This window comes from Phyllobates terribilis, unplaced genomic scaffold, assembly GCF_046119375.1.
Source record: "Phyllobates terribilis strain yellow unplaced genomic scaffold, ASM4611937v1 Scaffold_2__4_contigs__length_985480577, whole genome shotgun sequence".
In the NCBI taxonomy this organism is placed as follows: domain Eukaryota; kingdom Metazoa; phylum Chordata; class Amphibia; order Anura; family Dendrobatidae; genus Phyllobates; species Phyllobates terribilis.
Genome location: NW_027362762.1, coordinates 752,760,076 through 752,782,743, shown reverse-complemented (window position 1 = coordinate 752,782,743; position 22,668 = coordinate 752,760,076). Strand labels below are relative to the sequence as shown.

The window sequence follows — 22,668 nt, the reverse complement described above, 5'->3', positions numbered from 1 at the left end:
ACCTCCGGGGAGACTGTTTGTTCCAGATCAGTTGCGACAAAAGGTGATCGAGGCACACCATAACTCAGTTTTTGCAGGACACCCGGGGAGTAGAGCAACTGTGGATCTCCTCTCGCGTCGGTTTTGGTGGCCTAACTTACATAAGGAGGTGGTAACTTTTGTCGCGTCCTGTGGGGTTTGTGCGCGCTCTAAGACCTCACATACCCGTCCGTCTGGGGCCCTCTTACCTTTGAAGATCCCGGAGCGTCCTTGGACTCATCTGTCTATGGACTTTATTACGGACCTCCCTCCGTCTTCGGGTAAAACGGTCATACTCGTTGTGGTGGACAGGTTCAGCAAGATGGCACATTTTATCGCTCTTCCGGCTCTCCCTAATGCTAAAACTCTTGCGCAGGTGTTCATTGGGGAGATTGTGAGGCTTCACGGGGTACCCTCCGAGGTGGTGTCTGATCGGGGGTCTCAGTTTGTGTCCATGTTCTGGAAGGCGTTTTGTGCACGGCGGGGGATGCATTTGTCGTTCTCATCGGCTTTTCATCCTCAGACCAATGGTCAGACGGAACGTATGAACCAGAGCTTGGAGACATATCTCCGGTGTTTTGTGTCAGAGAACCAGGAGGACTGGGCTTCTTTCTTACCTCTGGCAGAGTTTGCTCTTAATAATAGGCGGAGCGAGTCCACTGGTAAGTCCCCGTTTTTTGGGGCATATGGTTTTCACCCCCAGTTTTGTACTTTCAGTAGGGGGGGCTCTTCGGGGGTTCCTGAGGAGGAACGATTTTCCTCATCACTCGCTTCAGTATGGAGAGGGGTGCTGAAGAATCTGAATACTATGGGGAACCGATACAAACGTATGGCTGATAGGAGGAGAGTGTCTGGTCCGGACCTAAGTGTGAACGATCTGGTATGGTTGTCTACCAGGAATATAAAACTTAAGGTTCCCTCCTGGAAACTGGGTCCCAGGTTCATCGGGCCGTACAGAATCAGTTCTATTATTAATCTGGTGGCATTCCGTCTTGACCTCCCCCCTACGTTTAAAATTCACAACGTGTTCCACAGATCGTTGATTAAGAGGTATGTGGCGCCGGTGGTACCGTCACCTTTACCTCCCCCTCCAGTGGTGGTCAATGGTAACTTGGAGTTCCAGGTATCGAGGGTCATCGATTCACGCTTTAATCGCCGGTCCCTTCAGTACCTGGTTCATTGGAAAGGGTATGGTCCTGAGGAGAGGATGTGGGTTCCTGCGTCGGATATTAACGCAGACCGATTAGTTCGGGCCTTCCACATGACTCACCCGGATAAACCTGGCCCTGAGGGTCCGGAGGCCCCTCGTAGAAGGGGGGGTACTGTCACGGGTGTGTCGCCACGAAGATCGTCACGAGTACACAGCCTGACTTCTCGCAGCTGACTTGTTGGTGCTTTGAGTTTTTCGGCAGTGAGGGAGTTAATTCTCTCTCTCTCTGTGCTAGACGAGGTCCAGCCTCGCCCAGCTGCAATCAATACTGCTGTAGTGAGACTCCTTCAAATGCCTGCTGGTCTGTTTGGGAAGTGTCGGTGAAAGCATTTCATTCAGACTAACAGAGCGGATCGTGGTGTTTGGAGTTTCTGAGATAAGTGTATTTGGAGTGTTTTTTCCCTTCCTCGCTTTATCATTTATCTCCTTTCCCGTTGGTGTTCCCTCTGTTGTAGTTGTGTAGTTGTTGTATGCAAGGTGGTTTTGGTTTTTCCCTTGTACTGTCTCGTTCGTCTAAGTACTGTGTGTGGGCATATTATTACTTGTCCCCTTTTGTTGTGATCGGGGTCCTTCTCAGGACTAGATTACTTAGGTGCAGGGATCCTCAGGAGGTAGGGGTTACGCTGGCGGCCTGGACCTCTATACCTTTAACAGTACCTCCAGGTTGAGGGACTAGTCAGGGCCCCAGCTTAGGGTCAGCTTAGGCCCCCTACCTCCAGTATACAGAGACAGCGTGACAACATGCCAGTAAACCAGCATTAATCAACTATTTTACAAGGAGAGGGCACTGATTAATGGGCTGAGATTGGCCTGCCTAAAGGGGCCATAGGACAGCCTCAGCATGTCCCCTGTGGTGATCAGCACAGGTCTCAGAGATCGACTGCCCAGTGTCCATCAAAAATTGATGGCTTATCTTGAGCAATGTTTAACCTTTTAAAGAAAAGTGTTACATTTTTTACTTAATAATACTAATAATCTTTATTTATATAGCGCCAACATATTCCACAGATCTTTACAATCCAGAGGTACATAGTGGAGATCCAATGGTTCCTTCTGCAATCACTAGAACTAGTTCTTGATGAGTCAGGATGGCTTATCTAGCTAACATACCCAGTCACATGTCTGCTGAGGCTTTACTGGCTTGTAACAATTTCACTGTCACCAGAGGATGATGAACATGATGAGCCTATAAGAGGCTAATCACATTTAGCACCCTTCATGTACTGTGAGAGATCAGCACAGGGCAGAGACAGCAGTCATCCTAAGGTTTGTTCTATTCTCCATGACCTGAAAAGACATATCAGTGTTATGTCAGCGAAGTCCTACAAAAGGCATTATGAAACAACTGAAATAAGACAACCACAGATGCTAGGCTAAAGCCGTGATTAGACTGACCAGACCTCATGTAGCTTCATAGAGCTTCCGAGTCGTACAAAGCTGTACTCCATCACTCATGGGGGGGTATCGAATGCTCCTGCACCTCTGTACACCTCCGATTTTATATTAAGAATTTCTCTGTAGAATTCTTTATAAACCTGAGAAAATAAGGTATTGCTTCTAGAAAAGAATAGCTCCGTAATATGTTGTCCTGAGTACAGCAGCATAACGCCGCCCGGAGCATTGAGTCTTTGCATGAAGCCTATAGACAGCTCTGCCTCGTGCATGATGTCTTAATAGAATAATAATGAAAATTCTCTTTTTTGAGCAAAACAATGAGATTATCAATACTCTGTTCCTTTCACCACTGTTTGTTTTCCAACCAGTGATTGATTTTTATCTGTTATTGAGCATAAAATGATAGATTTTAATAGCTACTCAGCTCCTTTTGAGCTAGTCACTACGCTTCCATCATGTTCTGAGCACTCTCGTACATATACAACATTATAGCTTGAGACAGTAAATGCAAGTTGAGGTGCAGAATGGGATGGATGGTCTTTAGCCAAACTCCTGCTGCAGATAAGGTAGGACGAGATGAGAGATCTAGTTGTTTGGCAGCAATGCTAATACTCACTTTCTCCTGAGACTTCACCCCTTTTGGCTCAGACATTAGTGATGCAAACGATTTATGTACACGATACTTGTAGGTCCTTCAACTTTAAGCAGATATTTCACACACACACTCAACAGCAAAGGTATTTTAGTAGGAAATCCTCTAAAGAAACCTTAATGACTGGATACTCATGCCCAGAATCTCTGGTCAGGAGGTGCTGTTTGGCTTCCAGCTGTCTAATTGCTGGTTCTTTTTCCACTAATGGACAGAAACATTGCAAATTCTACTCCTCTGACACATTGCATATTGTAATAAGTCCAGTTTAGCGGCTGATCCAAGTTCTTGAAATGCCACAAGCCAAACTGGATGGATATGTGAAGATAAATTCAATAGACATGTCATTACAAAGATGTCAGTAACATGGTAGAGAGTTTAATAGTTTGTGATAATATTTTCTTCCTCATTTTTTCTAAGCGTAAAATTTCTTGTGGACAAGTTGGCGCAGGAAGACTTGTAGGCTATGCATTGCCCCCTCAGGAATTTAAATATGCAGGTAACCTTTTCAGAGAGGAACAGAAGAGGGACTCTAGTGCCATCTATTGGAAGTACCAATCCTAAAAGTCAATATCAAACTTTAGGATTAGAAGCCACACCGGAAACTCCATTTGCAGACACATGATTCAGGTGTTGTTCACTCTTCAGTGCAAAGCAGGAGAAATGGCTTGCCTAGGTGAGAGGCTTTTGACCAGAGTGTCAGCAAATTGAGTTAAAGGGGTTGTCCAGTACTTTATATTACCACCCCAATGTATCCCCCCCGGGGCCCCTAAGGATTTTTGTAATTACCTTACGTTGCAGATACTGCCTGTGAGCGGCGCTATCACTGGCCACTCAGAGGCATCACGTGACCCCTGGCTGCAGCCGGCTCGGACATCCGCAGACGTCACGACAAGTGCTGGCAGCAGCAGGGGCTCTGTCTTCTGCGTTTCACGGTGGATGCTAGACTGTGGGCGGGGTTATTCCCCTGCATCACACCCGGCATCCACCACACGCTCTGCCTCTCCTCATTCATTGGGAAAGCGCGCGGTGGATGCTGGGTGTGACGCGGGTGGTAACCTTGCCCACAACCCAGCAGCCACGGTGGGGACCCCAGCGCTGAGTCACGCCTCACTTGTCGTGACGTCAGCGTGGGGTCACGTGATGCCTGTGAGCGGCCACAGATAGCACCGCTCACAGGCAGAAACAGCAACATAAGGTATTTGGGTGGGTAATATGAAGTACTGGACAACTTCTTTAATGGTTTGGTTTCTAATCCTAAATCATGTTGCAAGACTTTTTAAAGGGTTGATATTGACTTTTAAGATTGCTACTGTCAATAGCTGGCACTATAGACCCTGTTTTCCTGTCTTCTGCTCTCCTACTAATCTCTTTTATGATGCACTACTGTTAGCTTGACATTGCCTTATGTGAATTGTACTAAAAGCATGACTCCACTACCACCATCAAATGGAGACGTTGACCTTTCTTACAGATGATGATTTTCTATCATATATGCGGTGAAAACTTTTAAACTTGTAAAGAACAAGTGAGTCAATAGTTAGAAATAGTGAATCAGGGGTCCATTCCAGTTGCTTCATAGAGCTGGGAGTTACTGACTACACCGCTCTGATATTATATATCCAAGTCAGAGAATCTAGTTGTCAGAATGGGCATTTCATTATTACTCTGTTACCCATTCATCAAATCTGTTCCTCTGGTATCTCTGATTGTTGTCATCCTGCCTTTTTGGCTGCTCTTTGTCCCATCAGCTGTGATATCTTCCTCTAAGCCTTAAGGTCAGCTATCATACAGCCAACGCAAATGGCGGATTTTATCTCAGTGACAGAGGTAACTAAACTAAAAATGTCAAGTAAGAAAATGTACTGTATAGTATAATATATAGCAATGCTGACTACGGTGGAAAACTACTGCTCATATGAAATGCTAAATTTACACTGCTATCAAGTCATCCAGAACAAGAAATATACCATCAGTTTTCTGAGGGACTTTGGGACTCTTCTTCTTAAAGGGAATCTGTCAGATGATTTCCAGTGATGCTATTAATGTATCCCTGAAATATTTTTTGGGCTTTTTCTGAACATGTAATTTTTATTATTGTACTCACTCAGTCTTTCGGGCTAAGCTTATGAAGCTAGGGCGCATAGGAGGTCTAAGTACTCTGTTCCTTATGAGTCATGTGTCACCTAGTCCTGAAAGATGTATGCTCATCCATGCCCATACTTTTTGTTTCTAACCCTCTTTGTCACAGATATCACTACGTGTATCGTTGGCAACATGCACTGTGTGATCTTCTCATGGAAATGCCCACACTATGTTAATGGACTATGTGCCGCTACTTGATGCGGTATACGCTGAAGTGTTCGGGTGCACAGTGTCGATGGGTGGCGTATGCCCAACAGCACACTAAAGCCAGTGTCCTCGGTAGAGCACCTTACAGCGCAGCCACAAGGACTGTGGCAACATGAGCAGACACAAGATTTCCTACCCAGTGCCTGACGTCAGTGAGATGGCCAGCTATCCATCAAAAGAGGGAGGCAAGCACTAAATATGTAATTAATGTGGGACAAAGCTTCATTTGCATAATCACTAAATCATACATTTTTCCAGAATACTGCTATGGAGATCATACAGAAAGATATCAATGCATTTATATTTCAGGCACCTAGATGTTCATATAAACATTTTAGGGAGGTTAAATTTACTGACAGATTCCCTTTACACACTCCATAGATCACCCAGACTAAGCCATTTCCACCTTTGGTGTACACGGATTTGTGTAACTCTTCGTCTTGGAGACTCAGACTTTTACTGAAATGATAATAACATTCCCAGTTTGCTAAGAAAACAAAAATCTATCTTGGGTTATTATGCACACGAGTCTTTCCTTTTTATTTTACCAGGGGCTCAGTAGTCTCTGAAAGAGCCAGCAAAACTCTAATTTTTCCAATGCCTCAAGGACACATTATAGTTTTCAGTTGAGATCTGACCACGTCCCATATGTGTTCATCAATAAATTCCACTTTATTTTGGAAAAAAAATCAATTTTGTTTCCATTTCTGTTTGTTTCTTCTGTACTTTATTCCATCATTAAATTTTTCTTCTTTGAACTTCTACCTTTCATAGAATCATAGAAAGTTAGAGTTGGAGTGGACCTCCAGGGTCATCGTGTCCAACCCCCTGCTCAATGCAGGATTCACTAAACCATGGGTCATACACCATCATCATTTTAAGGCGAGTGAAAAAAATTGTGAATTGTTTTCTTTTCTTTAAATATCCATAGATATCCATTTCTATTTTGCTACACTTCTTACATATCCAAAGTTAATGGTCTAGGACGGAATCAACACTTCACACCCTCACCCACAAAAAAATCCTTGGTTTGTCAAAGGCATTAGGTAGGGCCTGTCCAAATGCTAGTGTGTCAGGCACAAAAGTATTCTCCAGCGAGAAGCCATGAGAACCATAATACTACCAATAAACAATGTACGGTACTTGGCATATTTCAATTCTCATTATTGAAAAAAACAGCTGCAACTAGGTTGTATCTTAGTATAAGATGGATGATACATCCATGGGTAAACATCGCCAATATGGGGGCTATATCAATAAGATAACCCACTTTTCAAAAAGAATCAAGCAAGGCTTCTCACCCCCAGTGATCAGAGGGAAGCTGGGGCCACACACACATTTCCTACGCAGCAACTAAATGTAGCATTACATGCCAGCCATTCAAATAATGGCCACTCGTGTAACGCATGAATGTGCCCTATCCACCATGAGGGCTTCTCTAACTGAGCAGCACTCTTTTTTAGAACAAAGCTTTAACCTTCCCTCTATTATGTCCATGTGCCCCAATATAGCATTGAAATATTGTCTGCCTAGTTTGGACAACTCTTCAAAGAAGCACTCCTCCCATCAACATTTTTATTCTCTTAATATATTATAGTCATCATATTATATAGCACTGTGTACTTACAATTGCTCATTTTGCCCTTCTACCCAGCTAATTCTTCTCTTTTTCCATTATGTCTATGACATCATGTGATTAAAAATTAGCAGAGTCTTTCTAAGCTCTATGTAGAAACTGGAGGTCAATTTTCCTTGTATGACTCATGAGTCACTGCAAAAGTCCCTGGCTGAGAAGGCAGCTGGGTCAGAGGTTGAAGAGGAGAATGATTTCTGTAGGGAATAGAGACTTCCTGTTTCTACATAGAGCAGAGAAAAAGGAAGAATTATCTGGGTAGAAAGGCAAAATGAGCAACTGTAAGCACACAGTGCTATATAATATGATGATTGCAATATATTGAGAGTATATTTGATGGGAGGAGTGTTTCTTTAAAGTTATGCCATCAAATAATAGAGTTATTTCTAGTTCACTGAACAGTATATGCCATCTCAAAAATATTAGCACTTCCCCTTGTATGATTTTCACTTATTAACAGTTTCAAATTATTATTCATTTTGTTTTGTTAGGTTGACAGTGAGGCAAGTATTCTTTTTTTCTGTATTAACATATACACCTTTTTTAAATATGTTTCCAGAACGGTTTCCCATTCCCCTACACTACACACTTAAGCACTATGTAGATGCTTTTTTTCAATATTCTGCACATAGATCAGAGGATGTAGAATAAAAAACCTACAAGAACAGAACTGTGCTTTCCAGAGTCGCTGACTCCAATTTAAGGACAAGGAAAATGATCCACTCACATGCACAGCAGCCGAGAACATTGAAAAGGCAACAGTGCCCTCAGCTGAGGCCGGAGTCCGACGTCAAGTCCTTTGTTAGGAAACTGTTGGGTCATTGTCAGGTCAATGGGTGAATCTAGTTCAACCCAGGCATAAAGTTAACCAGTCAGACAAGACCACCAACGTTTTCGGAATGAATCTTTCTTCTTTCTGGTAAGGGGTAATTTTGTTCAGAACTGTTTCATCGGCTTTTCAGTGCTAACAATGTACTTGTTCTCTTTCCTCGAACATGCACAATTCCTATTAGTGTCTCTAACAGGACACTGGATACTGGCTATTATTTCATACTGTTAATGAGTTCCTTGCAAGGACATGATCAGCCAATGTTCCAGCTGGTCTCACTACAGCCTGGGAGCAAAAATGAGGGAAACTGGATTTTAAGTTCTACTCTCTGTTATAGAGAGTTCCATGATTTTTTTTTTGCTCAAAGATAAAGAATAAAGATATTATCTAACAGTCACCCAGCCTTAGATCACCTGTGGAGGTGCCTAAATCTTTGTGTTTGTTTCTAGTGCATACAGCAATTACATCATTTATCTGTAAAGAGAAATTAGAAAACTTAGGAATTGGGCTAAATGCTACATGCCAAATATATATTATTTGTCAAAAATTTGACTTTAATTGGTCCCTAAAGTAATTTCATTATACCACCCAAAATATGTTTACTGCATTATTTAATTGGCTCTTTTTTTGGACTACATGTATAAGACAAAATAGATTCACCATACCTGAGCATTCATTTTTCTATTATACATTTTTGTTAACATTTTCAAGGAATGTTTCATTAGAAAATTATCTACTGTTTAAATCCAGTTTTTACATTAAATGAATCTTTTATGATAACAGGCCCCTCAACTATTCTCACTTTAACAGACTATCCTGGAATGACCATATTGCACAATATTTAATAGGACAGCAGATTTGTACTACCTAATCTGAGATTTTCATGATGTAGGGACAGATACCATGATTCCAGCGATAGTCACTTACTGGGCTGTGTTTTGTGCTGTTTCACTACAATCAGTGTTTTATCAGCTAGAGATTATGGTTACAGAACAAGCTTCCCCTGCCTCCTAGTTCACCCACACCCTCAGCTCTGATTAGCAGCTCTCTGTTAATATACATTGTACACAGTATGCTGCCAATCAGTGGTGTGGGTGAGGTTACACAGGGCTCAACATTCTGAGCTCTGCTAAAACGACAGCAGAGAAAATTGAGACTCTATCATCACTGCTGCACCCACTAAGTGATACATTGCCGGAATCAGGTTCTCTGTAACTAGATCTTGCTGCTGTCAGATTATGTTGCAAAAGCTTGCAGATAGACACCCTTTAAAGGAAAGCAAATATCAAAAAAATACCCATTGAATATATCAGGTTTTTGTGTTAAATGTATTTAAAAAAAATGGCAATATTTTTCTCCTTATCACAATCTGAATTAAAAATGAGGAATCTTGCCATTTTCTCAGTGGCCACTGGGGCTATTTTAGACTTTTAACTTCCTGTTGTTCCTGGAAATCCCCATGCACATTGCAAAAGACTGACTCAAACCCTATCCTTTGTATTGAAGCATCTGATGAGTGTGTGCAAAGGTCATTATGAAGGGAGGGTCCGCTGTGACATCTATTGTGATTGGTGGATCCTGTGTTATCCGCTGTGTATAGAGGTGTTACCGGTCATTATAAGGCTGTCCCTGATTATAATAAGCCTGCTGAAAACTCTTCCTGAGCGGACAGGAAGCATGAGTCTATAGAGATTACCGATACTTGGCAACTTAATCAAGTATAAATATAAGTAATGTCCCCATAGGGCACAAATAATCTACAAAAACTAAGAAGCCAAAAAAGAACCTTTGTGCTGGGGGGATTACTATTTTTGCTTTTTTGTTATTATAGATTGTGATATAAATAAAAAAAAAAAGAAAAACAATGATAAAAATAACAAAAAAAATACTTGGGAAATGATTACATTTTTCCAACATGCTAGAATGCCATGGTAAGCGCTATGGTGTAATCCATACTTCCCACTCTGCGAATAAGAATTTAGAACTTACGTCCTAATATTATTGTATCATTTCGAGAGAACCCATGTACCAAATTTGACACTATATTTCTGATTATACAATGTGCCTAAATATAACTAATACTGCTTTTTAGGGCTTCAACATCGCAGTCAGGATTCTACGTTATCAAACTCCATTGATCCCAAAAGGCTATTCAAGGCGCTTTCATGCAGAAATGATCTTATTTCCTCTGTATTCAGTTCTTTTAACACAGTCTTTTGGAAATCGCTGCTGGCTTGTGTACTGCTGAGACTCCCCTCCCCCTCCCACAAGTATGGCGGGAGGAGGGGGGGTTGTACCAATTTTCAACTCATGAACGTTGGAGGGTATGTCATCATGCTATAAAAAAAAAATGTGTGAAAGGATAACCTGTCATAACCACACAAAGACAAATAATAATAATAATTATCATGGTAATAGTATATTATCTGGCAGCATTTGCTTAGCTTTCCTTTGAAGACTCAGTCACATTTGAACACATATGCATTAAGCTTTAACCAGCATGAAGTCGTCAATGCTGCAGAAAATGAATCATATACCATCCGCTTTGTGAATAATTCAGTGGCAGGAAAATAACACACACACAACTACCCAATGCATTATATTAATCTATATTTCCCCATAATGAGCGCCGCCAGAGAGGTCTCACACTGACTATCACCAAAACACTCTATTGCTATCACAGGATTTTTTTTTTAAATGAAGTACAAAAATCAATACTGTGGTAGAAAAAAAAAAACATAAAAAATCATAGCAGAATTTAAAAAAAAAGTAATTCATGTTATTTTCCATGATAGCCCCTATAGTAGAATCCCAATAGCTCCCAACATGAAATTGCAATGTGCACAACCCCAACCTTACTTGTTATTTTTCTATAGATCTCTAAGGTGTAGATATTAGCACAAAGTCGTCCAAACCTGCTGATTTCAACAAGGCCTCCCGACTAATACCATGGCAGATGGTACTTGGCAAAAGAAGGATTGGTATGTTGAATTTCAACACCCAGTTTTTGTTCTAAGGGAAAGTTTGGGGCAGGAGGGAACACAGCAGCTGTGTGTGGAGCCTTATTGGCTGAGCTCCAAGAGAAAAGATATGCAAATTGTTTCTTTCTCTAAAGAAAATCTATCTATCTGGCTAGTGCCACCTATTGGGGATGACCACTAAATATAAGCAAATAAAATCACATGGTCATGTGGTCCAGTGGCCAGGTCAGTATTCCATTACTGCTGGACGGGAGCCCAGCAAACCACCTCCTACTTGTCGGCATCTCCAGCTCTTCTTTTGATTACCTGTCTTGGCACAACGTCGTGAGTGGGACAAATCGTCGAACCAGCTAATTAAAAGAAGAGTCACAGATGCCGGTAGGTAGGAGGCAGCACACAGACTTCCATCCATCGGCCACAAAATACTGGTCTGGTCACTGGACAAGGGTCCTCCAAATCGATTCGCTAATTTCTGGTGGCCACCATATAAGTCACTGACCAACCCTGTAATGAGCCTGGCAACATGACTAGGGATATTAGTCAATGCCAGACATCAATATGCAGATCACTGTTTCAGAGTACTTGCCCCTCATTAGCGTAGAACAGGGTTAAGCTAGTTGAATGAGATGCCCTTGAAGCATCTTTGGAGGGGTGGGCAGCTCACCTTAAGGATACTAGCATTGCTTAGAGTTATTACCAAAGCTTGGTGGAAACAATCTCACTTCCAGAAAAAAGGGACACTATCTCACTAGTGCCACCTATTATGCCCTTTTAGGAGCCTTGCAATATGAGTAGAGATATTCGCCAAGCAAGACACACATCTATAGACTGCTGTTTTCTATATAGTGCTTGTTCAATAGAGGATCATTTTGTAAACTTTACAATTTTATTTTTATAATATTTTGCTGTTGAGTAATTGTAGGATATAGACCCATCTACATACAGTTGTTTCAGGTAATTGCTCATCCCTCATCAGTGTATAACGGGGAAAGCCCCCAAATTTGCATCAAGGGTGTCTCATTCAGTCACCTAAATGATGGTCTACACCGATGAGGCAAAAATTTCCTGAAACAGCTGACTGTAAATGAGTGTCTGGCTTGGCTGATATGCATGGTCATGTTGCAAGGCTCGTTAAAAAGTTGGATATTGATTTATAGGGTATAAACCTCCAGATTACGGTTCTAGAAAAGTAGCCCTTGTTAGGAGAGCAAATTTGCATTCTCAGGGCAGATAGCCAGAACCAGAGGTTCCTGACAGTGACTTTTTCCCACCTCCCCATTGAAAAAACATGCAGGATTTGCCAACAGCTAGTGGCATGAGTATTTTTTACTAGGTTTCGAAATACAGTTATGTAATAAAATGTGTAGTTTCAATACTTATTAATGATTTTCTAGACCAAAGATCTCCTTTTCCATTCATGCAGTATATTTACATGAAAGGCAGAAAATGTCACATTGGACTGGCCTGACATGCATTAGATGTCTGCAGACACCCTAGGTGCATTGGTCTGTTTGCTCTTTGAACTCCCATCTCAATCATTCAATGATAAATACACTTTTCTGCGGAATTGTCAAAACAGTCAGGACAATAATCGCTTGAGATGGGGAAGACGCTGAGTTCCAGTGAGTTAGTCAAGCGTTCAATGGTAGCCCAGCAACAACACCATTGCATTCTCAATGATAGGCAAACAAGTGTGTTTAGAGATTACTTTTCCATTCTGTTATCAAGACAGGCACACATTTTGGAGATAAGGCACTCTTCTACTGAGGCCTTTTCCTTGCAATAATGTCAGGCCTCACAGTCTTTAGAGGAGACAATAGCCTGTAACTTCCAGCAATTGCTTTCTTACTGGCCTTTGAGGAAGCCGGTTTAATTAAGTAGGCTGTTAATTTTAATTAAGTGCAAATATTTTAAAAATTATAAAGCTGTTTAAATATTATTTAATATGTCGTTTCTTCGGAAAATGTAGATGTGTTTCAAGTAAGTGTGGGATCTAAGGGATAACATTTCTCCTTGTGGAGAGTGACAAGCCAGGCCTGGCATGTCAGAGTGAGGAGACTTATATGCCATGCATGCTCCTCTGGGAAAATAAATATGCAAATTGCCTCTTCAGAGAGGAAGACAACTAAGCATGTCATAAGCCAATCAATTGGGATCCACATTTAATTTTGCTAGTTCTGGTCTTCAGATCCAGTTGGTTGTATAACTATCAGTCAATGCTCTGTGGGAAAAAGGAAGCAAATTAGCTCCAGAAAGAAGAAATCTAGTTCATATTAGCGGAACCAGACGCCTATACATGTACAACTATTTGGGGGTACTTGTCCCTCGACTGTACAGAGAACCAAAAGCCATTAGAGCTGCTTCATAGGCATCTCTACCAGCCATTAAGTACCCTTCTCCAAACTGATGAGGAAAAATAAACCCTGAACAGCTGTGAGCATTATGTCTCTGGCTAATAAATTATATCTAACCAATGGTATGGTAGAAGTGTTCAACTCTGATTGATGTGCATAATATGGGAACCTATGTGATGATAAAGTGTTTCTCAAATGCATTATGGGTCTTCAGTAATAAAACTGTGTTAAAGGGAATCTGTCAGTAATATCACCCTTCCAGCCATCAAAAAAATGCATATATGAGCATGCAGGTCTTTAAAATATAAATCCATGAACACCTTTATATCTTCTATCAGTTGCTGAATTCCTGAAAAATTAGTATTTTTTCATTCATATGCAAATTAAGTATTATATGCTCTGAATGTGAAAGAGCACAGAAGAAGCCACTGCCTCAGCAAGTTGTTTCACCAACCCAGCATCAGCCTCTTTAGCCTGATTGATAGCTCACTGTGTAACCTAAAGTCAGCCACTAGGCAAATAAAGCAGACAGTGAGCTATCATTCAAGTTAAAGGGGTTGGTGCCCAGTGCAGAAACCTCCTCCTTAAGTGTTCTGTCACACTCAGTACACTTAATGTAAATGAAAATGCTGATTACTCAGGAATGCAGCAACAGTTGGAATATATAAAGGTGTCAATAGATTTACATTTCAAAGACATGCATGCCCATGTACAGTATATGGTTTGAGGGTGTTGATATTATTGACAGATTACATTTTAATTAAAAGATGTTTGATAGTTTGAAACCTGCAGTAAAAAGAACTAGAACTCTTGCTCCTATGGCCACACAAAGACTTTTTCAATTTTAATACTTTTTAAGACATTTCTTACGATTAGAAAATACAGTAAGTTTGAGTATCTTAAGTATTATAATGCTTACTTACTTATATAGCACCATCATATTCCACAGCGCTTTACAGACATTGTCATCCCCATCCCATTGGGGCTCACAATCTAAATTCCCTATCAGTAGGTCTTTGGAATGAGGTAAGAAACTGAAGTACCAGAAGTAAAGCCACGCAAACACAGGGAGAAGATACAAACTACTTGTTGTCCTTGGTGGGATTTGAACCAAGTACCTCAGTGCTGCAAAGTAACAGTGTAACCACTGAGACACGTGCTGCTCAGAGGAAGTCAGAGAGAAGCTGAAGTTCTCAATTCCTCCAGATGCCAGTTTCGTCCAAAGGAAGCAAAAGCAGCCAACTAGCAGCCGGTGATTGATTGCAGAACTCACATGACATAACAATGTCATGCAAGCCGTGGAAAACCCAGAGCCAATGTCATTGGAATGGCGCCGCCACCGGAGGTAAGTAAAGGCTGTTATAACTTTATGTGGGGGAATATGGTAAATAAGAAGATGTTGTCTCAGTAGAGGACAACCCCTTTAAGAAACACATATTTTTAGCAAATTGAAAGTCTTTATTTTTGTTGACAGATTTCAAGTTGCTTTAAAAAGAAACGTTAAAAGACACCCCTTCCAGTGTGCTTGGGAGCGCCAACACACCCTAAAATGCCATGGAGACCTAGTGGACTCTGAAGATGCAGAAGAACAAAATAAACCCCTTGCATCCCACCTTAGGTGCCATTTTTGAAAGGCAGACACTATGTTTGAAGCTGTCAGAATTACGGTAGGAATTTGTTTGTGACACTGTTCAATGAAAACACAAATAAATTGTACTAACCTGTTTAGAAGGGGGAACAGAGATACAGCCAGATACACACAAGGATACCATTTCAAAGGTTTAATTTCTTCTGCCATTATAATCTGAAGAAAAAAATAGATATTGCATGAGACAATTTTATCCGCTCAGTGAGGCTAAATCAGCGCTTCAAAGTGCAATGGAATGGAATGCTGCAAGCCAAATCCTTGTCCTCAAGAGACACAATAACAATAATCTCCTGAGCACAGATCTCACCAACCCATCAGATTTCTAGCCCCCAAACCCTTGCATCCTCAGTGAACCCCCTCCCCACCTACGCACTTAGAACTGCATTTCCACCCGCACCCACTCCACTGCCACTATGAGCCGTCTAAGGAAAGCAGATTGCAGAAGTAACTCAACGGCAAATAGTTTTTCCCTCATAGTATTTTATGGAGTGATGAATCTATCTGTGATTTGGAGAATCTGGCGAAATGATTCTTGAAGAGAATAGACCACATAGTACTAAACAATAAAGCTTTTCAAAACTGAAAATGTATTCGATCAGTAAGCAGTCTGATGTGAACTGACTAGTATCTGTGCCGTTATCAATTACATCATCCCATTTAGTTTCTCAGTTATCTGAAGGAAATATATGTGCATTTTTAATAAATCATATAAATTAAATTAATGCCATTAATGCCAGACCATGATAACTGACCTTCAAGTTAGAGATGATTGATCAAATATGCAAAACTATTCCTGGAAATTGCCATGCAAGTAATATAAATTTTAGTTCTAATACATCTGACTAGGGACAAAAAAAAAGTTTATTTAAAGGGGAAACGTACACTTTTACATGACAATGTGGTTGTCGGGTGTAGGAATACTCTGAGATTTATCACGGCTGACACAGAGGTTTGAATTTTGTTAAGTGCCAACCATAATTAGTGCAAAATGCCACGCCACTCACATAAATATGAAATTTAAAGGGAACCTGTCACGTCCTAGTTGCTATGTACACTGCCCCCATTGCTTTGTTAGTGATGCAATGTGCATCACTAAAAAGTTTTTTTCATTAAAATCGGTGGTAGTATAATGATTTTATAACTTTATATACTTTGTCCTATCTGCTCGTATTCAGTCATAGGGGTGTGATTCCCTCATTCAGTCACTGCTGGCACCGCCCAGTAAATTATTACAGGAATGTCTAAGGTCACTGGAGAACACTGCTGTTATAATTTCCGCCATTTTTGTGCTGTACATTCTGATGATTCTGCCGGCTGCTCCATCACTGGCTGAGACTTGTGGAGATACAGGAAAATTTTAATTCTATCAAAACTGAACAATCAGAGCTGTGTGTATTTTTTTATATTGCAGAAAGTAATAATAAAAAAACTTACTTTATTAATTAAAAAATGTTTTCACAATGTGGCCAAGCTTTCTCCCTTCCCACCCTTCATTAAAGGGCATATCCGAGACATTATGAAAAACAAAAAATGTGCCTAAGCACTAACAGGCAGGTAATTGCTACTTACCTGTGCCCGGCGGCGTTCTTCCCCGGCACAGAGCAGTCACAGACCGTTCCTGTCGGAGATTCAGCTGCCTCTGCTGACGGGGCAAAGCATGATGTCCGACTCATTCTGATTGACAGGCTTCTCCCCCAATTAGACAGTCGGAATCCAGCTGTCAATTAGAATGACGTTGTCAGTCTCGCCCTGTCTACACAGTGGAGCGGAAAAGAAGTCTCCGCTCTGTCGAAGTGACGTCAGCAGAGGCAGCTGAACGACAGGAAAAGATATCCCCTTTAATGAAGGGTAAGAGGGAGAAAGCTCGGCCACTTTGTGAATATTTTTTTTTTAATTAATAAAGTGAGTTTTTTTATTATCATTTTCTGCAATATAAAAAATTACACAGAGCTCTGATTGTTCAGTTTTGATAGAATTCAAATTTTCCTGTATGTCCACAAGTCTCAGCCGGTGACGGAGCAGCTGACAGAATCATCATAATTGACATCACAAAAGTGGTGTAAATGATAACAGCAGTGTTCTCCAGTGACCTTAGACATTCCTGTAATAATTTGTCACTTCCGTGTTGTACATTTATGATGACTGTCGGGGGCGCTCTTTTACGTCTTTTTCCCGTGGAGCTCCGTCCACTCTTCACAATGTCGGTGCTGCGGACACGACTGTGGACAAATGGGAAGAGTCACATTCTGGCAAAACTGAACAATCAGCGATAAGGGGAATTTTTTATATTTCATAAAGCGACAATAAAAATGTAAGTTTCATTAATCAGGAAAAAAAAGAATTTTGCCCAAATACATAAATTATATAACAGTGTAAAAAAGAAAATTTTTGACTTGTGATGTTTGCTCCATTAAAAACATGAGCAATTGCGTAAAAAAGCATAAGAAAAACATTAAAAAGGCCGTAGAGGTGACTAGACAGCAGTGAGTATGAGGATCCTGGAATCTACCCCGATCTAGTGGTGTCAGTGCTGAACTGTCTACATCGGAGGGGATTTTTTGAGGACCTCACTGCAGCATCTACCATCTAGTCTCCTCAGCAGTGAAGCGTCTAGATAGGAGGCTAAAGTGAGGAGCACAAAAAAATCAACTCCGATCTAGACACAACCTTGCCAGGAGCAGTATTCACATACATGGGGGGCGCCAGCAGTGAGTGAATGTGGTGCTGCCCATGAATATGAGAATCACACCCCTATAACTGAATACGAGCAGGTAGGACAAAGTGTATATAAAGTTATAAAATCATTATGTTACCACCGATTTTAATGAAACAAGCTTGTTAGTGATGCACATTGCATCACTAACAAAGCAATGGGGGCAGTGATGATAGTAACTAGGACGTGATAGGTTCCCTTTAAGTTTTAGTGATAAGTCAGCATGTGGAAATAGAAGGGATGGCTGAAGTTTCGGTCTGTTCCAAACCTTGATCACAGCCTTAAAGGTAACCTGACAGCGGATACATGCTGCCTAATCCACGGGCAGCATATATCAGACACTGGCTGCACGATTTCAGCCATGTGCTGTAAGTTTAACTCTGAAATGCTGCGGCATACTTCTCTCTACCCGCTCCACTGGATTGACATGTCTCCCCTATATACGCACACAGAAAGAGATCAGGTTGTCACTGTCAGCGGGAGAGGAGAAGCCGCCAGGAACCGTCCTGTCCGACTAGTCTCCCATGCAGCTTGGTCCTCCATGGTTTAGTATGTTCTTCCCTGAAACATCGCAGTATTTCAGAGTCAAACACACCTGGCTGAAATCATGCAGCCAGTGTCTGATACATGTGGCCCGCGGATCAGGCTGCATGTATTATCTGTCAGGTTCCCTTGAAAATAAAACAATAGTATGTGATTAATACACAAACGATACATGTACAAATGAACAAAACATGGCATACTAATAACAAATAAATAACAATACCAACACAATGTAACTACATAAAGAATATACAAAAAAGACGAGGAATCAAATCAAAGATTTTTTTCATTTGTACATGATTGTGTATGGTTTACTTATACTCAGTAGCGTAGCTATCGGGGGGCAGAGGGGGCGGTGGCCCCGGGCCCCGCGCTCTGAGGGGACCCACCTGGAGCTACACTGTGCAATTGTATCCGGCATGTGCAGCACGCCGATACAGTTACATTCCGGGCAAAGCAGGGAGACTCGATGTCCCTGCACTGCCTGGCGGCCGATATGCGGCCCTTGAGCAGGGGAGGGGGGCCCCGGTGCCAACATGGGGCCCCCCGCCCGTTACCGCCGCAAGTTCACTGATGAGAGAGGGAGCGTGACGCTCGACGCTCCCTCTCCCATTAGTCCCCTTTGAGTCTGACGTCAGTGACGTCATCACCTGGCACCTGGCCCACTGTGCTGAAGATGTGCGGGTCGGGCGCGGCACTCAGAGCAGCGAAGGAACGAGGAGGAGAGGTGAGTATCATGCTTATTCATTTTTTTTGCCCGGGTGGGGGGGGGGGCACATTATACTACAGACTCTGTCTATGAAGGGGGGGGCACATTATACTTCAGACTCTGCCTATGATGGGGGGGGCACATTATACTACAGTCTTTGCCTATGGGGGGGATAATTATACTACAGACTCTGCCTATGGGGCGGAAACATTATACTACAGACTCTGCCTATGAGGGAGGGGGGGCACTTTATACTACAGACTCTGCCTATGGGGGGGGGGGTAATTATACTACATACACTGCCTATGGGAAAGGGAGGAGCATTATAGTACAGACTCTGCCTGTGGGGGGGATTATACAACAGACTCTGCCCATGGGGAGGCATTATACTACAGACTCGGCCTATGGGGGGGCATTATACTACAGACTCTGCCTATGGGGGATATTATACTACAGACTCTGCCTATGGGGGGCATTATACTATATATATGCTATTTGTACAGTGTGGGGATTACAGTTAGGGTCATACAGTATGGGAGATAATGTGGGGTCTTTGCACAGTGTGGGGGCCAGCTTACAGTGTGGGAGATAATGTGGGGTCTTTGCACAGTGTCGGGGCCATCATACAGTGTGAGAGATAATGTGGGGTTCTTGCCCAGTCTGGGGGCCATCATACAGCGTGGGAGATGATGTGGGTTCTTTGCACAGTGTGGGGGCCATCATACAATGTTGAAGCCCAATGTTTGGGGGCTACTAAGGGGTCAGTATACTGTGTGGGGTACTATACAGAGAAGGGGAATTATACTGTGTATAAGAGAGCATCATGCTGTGTAGAGGGGAGCTGTACATGGGGGGAGACTCAGGACATTATTAAATCTTAAATGGGCACTTATTGTTATAGGGGAACTCAGGTTATTATGACTGTCATAGGGGCACACAGAGGGCATTATTGCTTTCTAGAAGGCAAAATGTGGTCACTGTTTTCTAGGACACTTGTACACGGCATTACTATATTCTAGAGGTTTGTTTTACCATCTAGAGGGCACACACCAGTTGCAGTAATAGGTACACATACAGCAACAGAGGCTCAGTATTGGGGTATCAGCAGGATGAGGCATTTGTGCAGGTTGGGAATAGATGGGGACGGGGCCTGAAATGTAAGGAGTCAAATTTGTCGTTGTTGTGATCTCTGCAGACCTGAGACTCTGAGTTCTGGAAGGAGGAGTTGTCGTGTTGGTCTGGGCCAGATGGAAAAGACGGGAAAAGTGAACAATTTAATCAGAAAGAACATCAGCTGTAAGTTACTATATATAACTGTGCTGTGATCTCTTTTATGTTCTGCAGGACTGGCATCTATCAATATACTGTATATGAATAGTAACAATAATAATAAATATATATATATATATATATATATATACATACATACATACACACTACCATTCAAAAGTTTGGGGTCATTTAGAAATTTCATTGTTTTTGAAAGAAAAGCACATTTTTTTTCAATGAAGCTAACGTTAAATGAATCAGAAATACACTCTATACATTGTTAATGTGGTAAATGACTATTCTAGCTGCAAATGTCTTGTTTTTATTGCAATATCTACATAGGTGTATAGAGACCCATTTCCAACAACCACCACTCCAGTGTTTTAATGGTACTTTGTGTTTGCTAACTGTGTAAGAAGGCTAATGGATGCTTAGAAAACCCTAGAAAACCATTGCACAAGTATGTTAGCCCAGCTGAAAACGGTTTGGCTAATTTGAGAAGCTATAAAATTGACCTTCCTTTGAGCTAGTTGAGAATCTGGAGCATTACATTTGTTTGTTCTATGAAACTCTCAAAATGGCCAGCAAAAGAGAACTTTCATGTGAAACTCGACAATCTATTCTTGTTCTTAGAAATTAAGGCTATTCCATGCGAGAAGTTGCCAAGAAACTGAAGATTTCCTACAATGGTGTGTACTACTCCCTTCAGAGGAGAGTACAAACAGGCTCTAACCAGAGTAGAAAGACAAGTGGGAGGCCCCGCTGCACAACTGAGCAACAAGACAAGTACATTAGAGTCTCTAGTTTGAGAAATCGATGCCTCACAGCTCCTCAACTGGCAGCTTCATTAAATAGTACATGCAAAACGCCAGTGTCAATGTCTAAAGTGAAGAGGCGACTCCGGGATGCTGGCCTTCTGGGCAAAGTGGCAAAGAAAAAGCCATATCTGAGACTGGCAAAGGAAAAGATTAATATGGGCAAAAGAACACAGACATTGGACAGAGGAAGATTGGAAAAAAGTTTTATGGACAGACGAATCAAAGTTTGATGTGTTTGGATCACACAGAAGAACATTTGTGAGACGCAGAACAACTGAAAAGATGCTGGAAGAGTGCCTGACGCCATCTGACAAGCATGGTAGAGATAATGTGATGGTCTGGGGTTGCTTTGGTGCTGGTAAAGTGGGAGATTTGTACAAGGTAAATGGGATTTATTTTACATAAGGAAGGCTATCACTCCATTTTGCAGCGCCATGCCATACCCTGTGGATAGCGCTTGATTGGAGCCAATTTCATTCTACAACAGGACAATGACCCAAAGCACACCTCCAAATTATGCATGAACTATTTAGGGAAGAAGCAGGCAGCTGGTATTCTATCTGTAATGGAGTGGCCAGCAGAGTCACCAGATCTCAACCCCATTGAGCTGTTGTGGGAGCAGCTTGACCCTATGGTACGCAAAAAGTGCCCATCAAGCCAATCCAACTTGTGGCAAGGGCTTCAGGAAGCATGGGAAGAAATTTCTCAAGATTACCTCAGCAAATTAACAGCTACAATGCCAAAGGTCTGCAATGCTCTAATTGCTGCAAAGGGAGCATTCTTTGACGAAAGCAAAGTTTGAAGGAGAAAATTATTCTTTCAAATAAAAATCATTATTTCTAACCTTGTCAATGTCTGGACTATATTATCTATTCATTTTGCAACTCATTTGATAAATAAAAGTATGAGTTTTCATGGAAAACACAAAATTGTCTGGGTGACCCCAAACTTTTGAACGGTAGTGTATATAGTGACAAGGTCACTGGTAGTGCGTCGGAAGGGAGATATGTGTCACTGAGGCACTGTAGAATGAGGTCACTGAGGCACTGTGTCACTGTAGAATGAAATTGGCCTCAGTGATGTGAAAACATGAAAGTTTCTCCTGCATATTAAGTGCAGAGAGGGTTAAGGGCCCAGGTTTACAAGGGAATGTTTTTAGTGGATAATGAAGTGCAGGACGGGAAGTTATCCACCCTATCTCCAATCCAGGGAGTGCTCTGGGCTTTAAATAGCCAGCCTTGACACTCAGAGGGGTTCAGTACCTGGGCAAACCTGCTCCAGAGTGGAGCTAACACGTGCTGTGCTGAACCAGTGTGTGCATAATTCTGAGTGCCCAGACCTTGGCCGAGATACGGACTCTGCTACAAGTTTTGTATTTTTTATTTTTTTTTTGTCTCTTTAGCCGAATGGGCTTTGTTTTTTTTCTTTATGGACTACCGGGTAGTTTATGCCTGCTGAATAAACTAACCCAAAATTTAAAGAGACAGTATCCTGTGTTTACCTCCGCATACAGCAAAGCTTGTTGCTTTACCACAATATATATAAAT

The 22,668-nt window shown here is 41.8% G+C and overlaps 1 protein-coding gene across 1 annotated transcript in view; it reads right to left on the bottom strand.

The window, feature by feature from the left end:
- LOC141228177 (uncharacterized) overlaps positions 1-22,668 on the bottom strand; it is a 781,624-nt gene that overhangs the window by 72,441 nt on the left and 686,515 nt on the right. The window contains exon 11 of the mRNA XM_073667298.1: positions 15,143-15,225. Coding sequence (XP_073523399.1) covers positions 15,143-15,225 — 83 coding nt within the window. The remainder of the gene's footprint in view (positions 1-15,142; positions 15,226-22,668) is intronic.